At 33.2% G+C, this 2,772-nt stretch overlaps 1 protein-coding gene across 1 annotated transcript in view; it reads right to left on the bottom strand.

The window, feature by feature from the left end:
* SUCLG2 (succinate-CoA ligase GDP-forming beta subunit) overlaps window positions 1–2,772 on the bottom strand; it is a 267,458-nt gene that overhangs the window by 111,672 nt on the left and 153,014 nt on the right. Inside the window, exon 9 of the mRNA XM_011358503.2 lies at window positions 331–473. Coding sequence (XP_011356805.2) covers window positions 331–473 — 143 coding nt within the window. The remainder of the gene's footprint in view (window positions 1–330; window positions 474–2,772) is intronic.

A 2,772-nucleotide genomic window follows, 5' to 3' on the forward strand; every position in this document is an offset into this window, starting at 1 on the left:
CAATTGTAGGACTAATTGCTTCAGTGTATATTACCCAAATAATGTTTTATGCCAACCAATGTTTGATTGTTTGGTGCACTACACCTTTTTTATTTTTTGTCACTTCTCAGAACTTTGTAAGCACAGTCTCTGAAATAAGATCCTGGGGGTACTTATAAGCCTTTCATCCAAAATGAGTTAAATCATCATATATTCCAATGGGATACAAGGCACAGGTTTTGCATCTGAGGCTGCATAGTACATATGTTGACTTATTAACCCCTAACAAGATAGCTCTTGATGGTGAGTAATCAGAACATGACACAATCTCCCTGTAAAGAGAAAGGTTACCTTAGGATCAGCTGTGAGCAATTTGAAGGCTTGATATACTTGAGCTTCCTTGACACCACCACCAAGATCCAAGAAGTTGGCTGGCTTCCCACCATTCAGGAAAATGATATCACAAGTAGCCATGGCAAGTCCAGCACCATTCACTGCAAAATGCAAATGGCACACAAGACAGGATAAATTTAGCAACATGTAAAGATACATAAACTTTTTCCCTCTCCCACATTGCAAGAGAGAACCCTGTCTTGACCAGCCAATTTCTGCCCTGTTTAGAATTCCATTCAACCAGATAAGTTCATATACTTTTAGAATAATGAATCAGGAAATGTATGTACAAAGAATAACCAAAAAATCCTGGAAATGCAGAGCTGGGTTTATGAAGTTAAATCAATAATGGAACATAGAAAAGAGAGAAGAGTTTAAGCTAAGTAATCATTTTGGGCTAGTAATAGAAGAAAGAGTCTTAGGTTGTGTAAAGTATAGAATTCAAGAGAATTGGGAAAGAGAAAAAAGCTATAAAAGTTACTAGGGCCAATGAATCACATTCTTTTTAATCTTTTAAAAAACAAGTAAAAAATGGAATTCTTTTAATTTTTTGCTTGCTGAGATTATGGTCGTTTGAATGTGGCATCCCTCTGGGGTTGGGCGTCCCAACTTCTATAGGGTTCCATACATTTTTACACAGTACAGCCATGTATGTTTATATGTTACCTGGATAAAGTGAGAAAATAAATGAACCAGTAATAGCATCAAAATAATATTTCTACCCTCCTGTTCATTTTTCAAATTAATAAATGTTCACTAGCAACCTGGTCATTAAAACCAGAACCAAAATGTGCTATTAGGAGTTTTTTTTAAACAACTAAGTAAAGAGTTTTAACATTGAAATTCTTATTTTCTAGAACTAAGTTTTATTGATGCATTGTGCCTTATGCTTAATTATATAAAATTACTTCCCTTAAAAATAAAAAATAAAAACTTCTGAACTGAGTAGGCTTTCAAGATAAAGTAACCTTCACTTTTTCTGACCCTTGAATTTACCAGACAAGCCTACGAACTGTGACTAATTTAATTAATTCTGGGGCAATTAAAATCAAATGGTTTATATAAGATCTTAAAACAATTTGAAATGTGTTCATCATATCTTTTAAGGTTAACTTGGTCAAATCATGCACACCGCTACAGAGGCTACACAGAATCCATATTTAATTTATTCTAAACACACCATTATATCTTTCTCTTTCTAAATATCTACAAATATCGGTAGTGTATTAGCCTATTAAGATCAGAATACTGTGAATGATCTGGTATATTATAGTTATTGCTCTAATACAAAGCAAGAGCTTTTGGTATCACTTGTAATTGGATGTCATTTTCTATTGTATTAAACAACGAATTATTGGATGAGGTCTTTTCAGTTATAAATATAATGATAATGTTTGTTTAATGAGCTACAAATCTTTTTTATTTTAATTCCATTAAGATTAAGACCTCAGTTTTCAGTGCAATGAATTGGTTCCATTAGAAATAAAGAAGTACATAAATCTTAGTACTATAAGCTGTGGACAATAACAAAAGTTGTATTGCCTCTACAGATCTATTCTTGTCTCAGCTGAATAATCTGAATAAAATTTTCACAAATTTAGATGAATATAATAAAAGCTATTGCTCTATTAATAAACTGGCATAATGGATTAAAAATTTTATCATTTGGTTATCACAGAAGCGGCAATTTGAACGTAATGATTAAACTTTATGTTCTCTTCTACTTCCTTTGAGAAAGTAATTTTATCTGAGATGCATTAAAATAGTAGTCTCAACTGGGGTGATTTTGCCTATCAGAAGATATTCTGCAATGTTTGGAGACATTTTTGTTGTCACAAGTGGGAGATGCTACTGGTAACAGCCAGGGATACTGCCAAATATCTTACAAAGTAGAGGAAAGGCCCCTACAGCAAAGAATTATCCCACCTAAAATGTCAATACTGCCAGAATTGAGAAACCCTGCTTTAAACCAGTGACTGTTAACCAAAATGAACTTTGAGAAGAAAGTCTGAATTGTTTCCTAAGACTTTTGGGGTACAAAAATCCCTTATATTTACTTGTTAATGGGAAATAATATTTCAGAAATCAGGGGTTCCTATGCTGCAAAACTCCACAAATCATTCTTTTGATGTAACTGAATTCTTACCAAAGCAGGCAATGTTCCCATCTAGTCCTATGTATTTTAGATCATATCTGGCAGCTTCATTTTCAATGGGCTCATTTTCTGACTTGTCATCCATAGCAAATATATCCTTTTGTCGGAATTCTGCGTTGTCATCAAAGTTTATCTTGGCATCAAAACAGACAACTAAATAAAATGAAAAAGGAATGTACATGAATATCTTTTAAGGATCTACAAATTAAGTTCCCCAGGAGAGGAGGCACGAGAGAAAAAAAAAA

The sequence above is a fragment of the Pteropus vampyrus genome, unplaced genomic scaffold, assembly GCF_000151845.1.
Source record: "Pteropus vampyrus isolate Shadow unplaced genomic scaffold, Pvam_2.0 Scaffold41, whole genome shotgun sequence".
Classification (NCBI taxonomy): domain Eukaryota; kingdom Metazoa; phylum Chordata; class Mammalia; order Chiroptera; family Pteropodidae; genus Pteropus; species Pteropus vampyrus.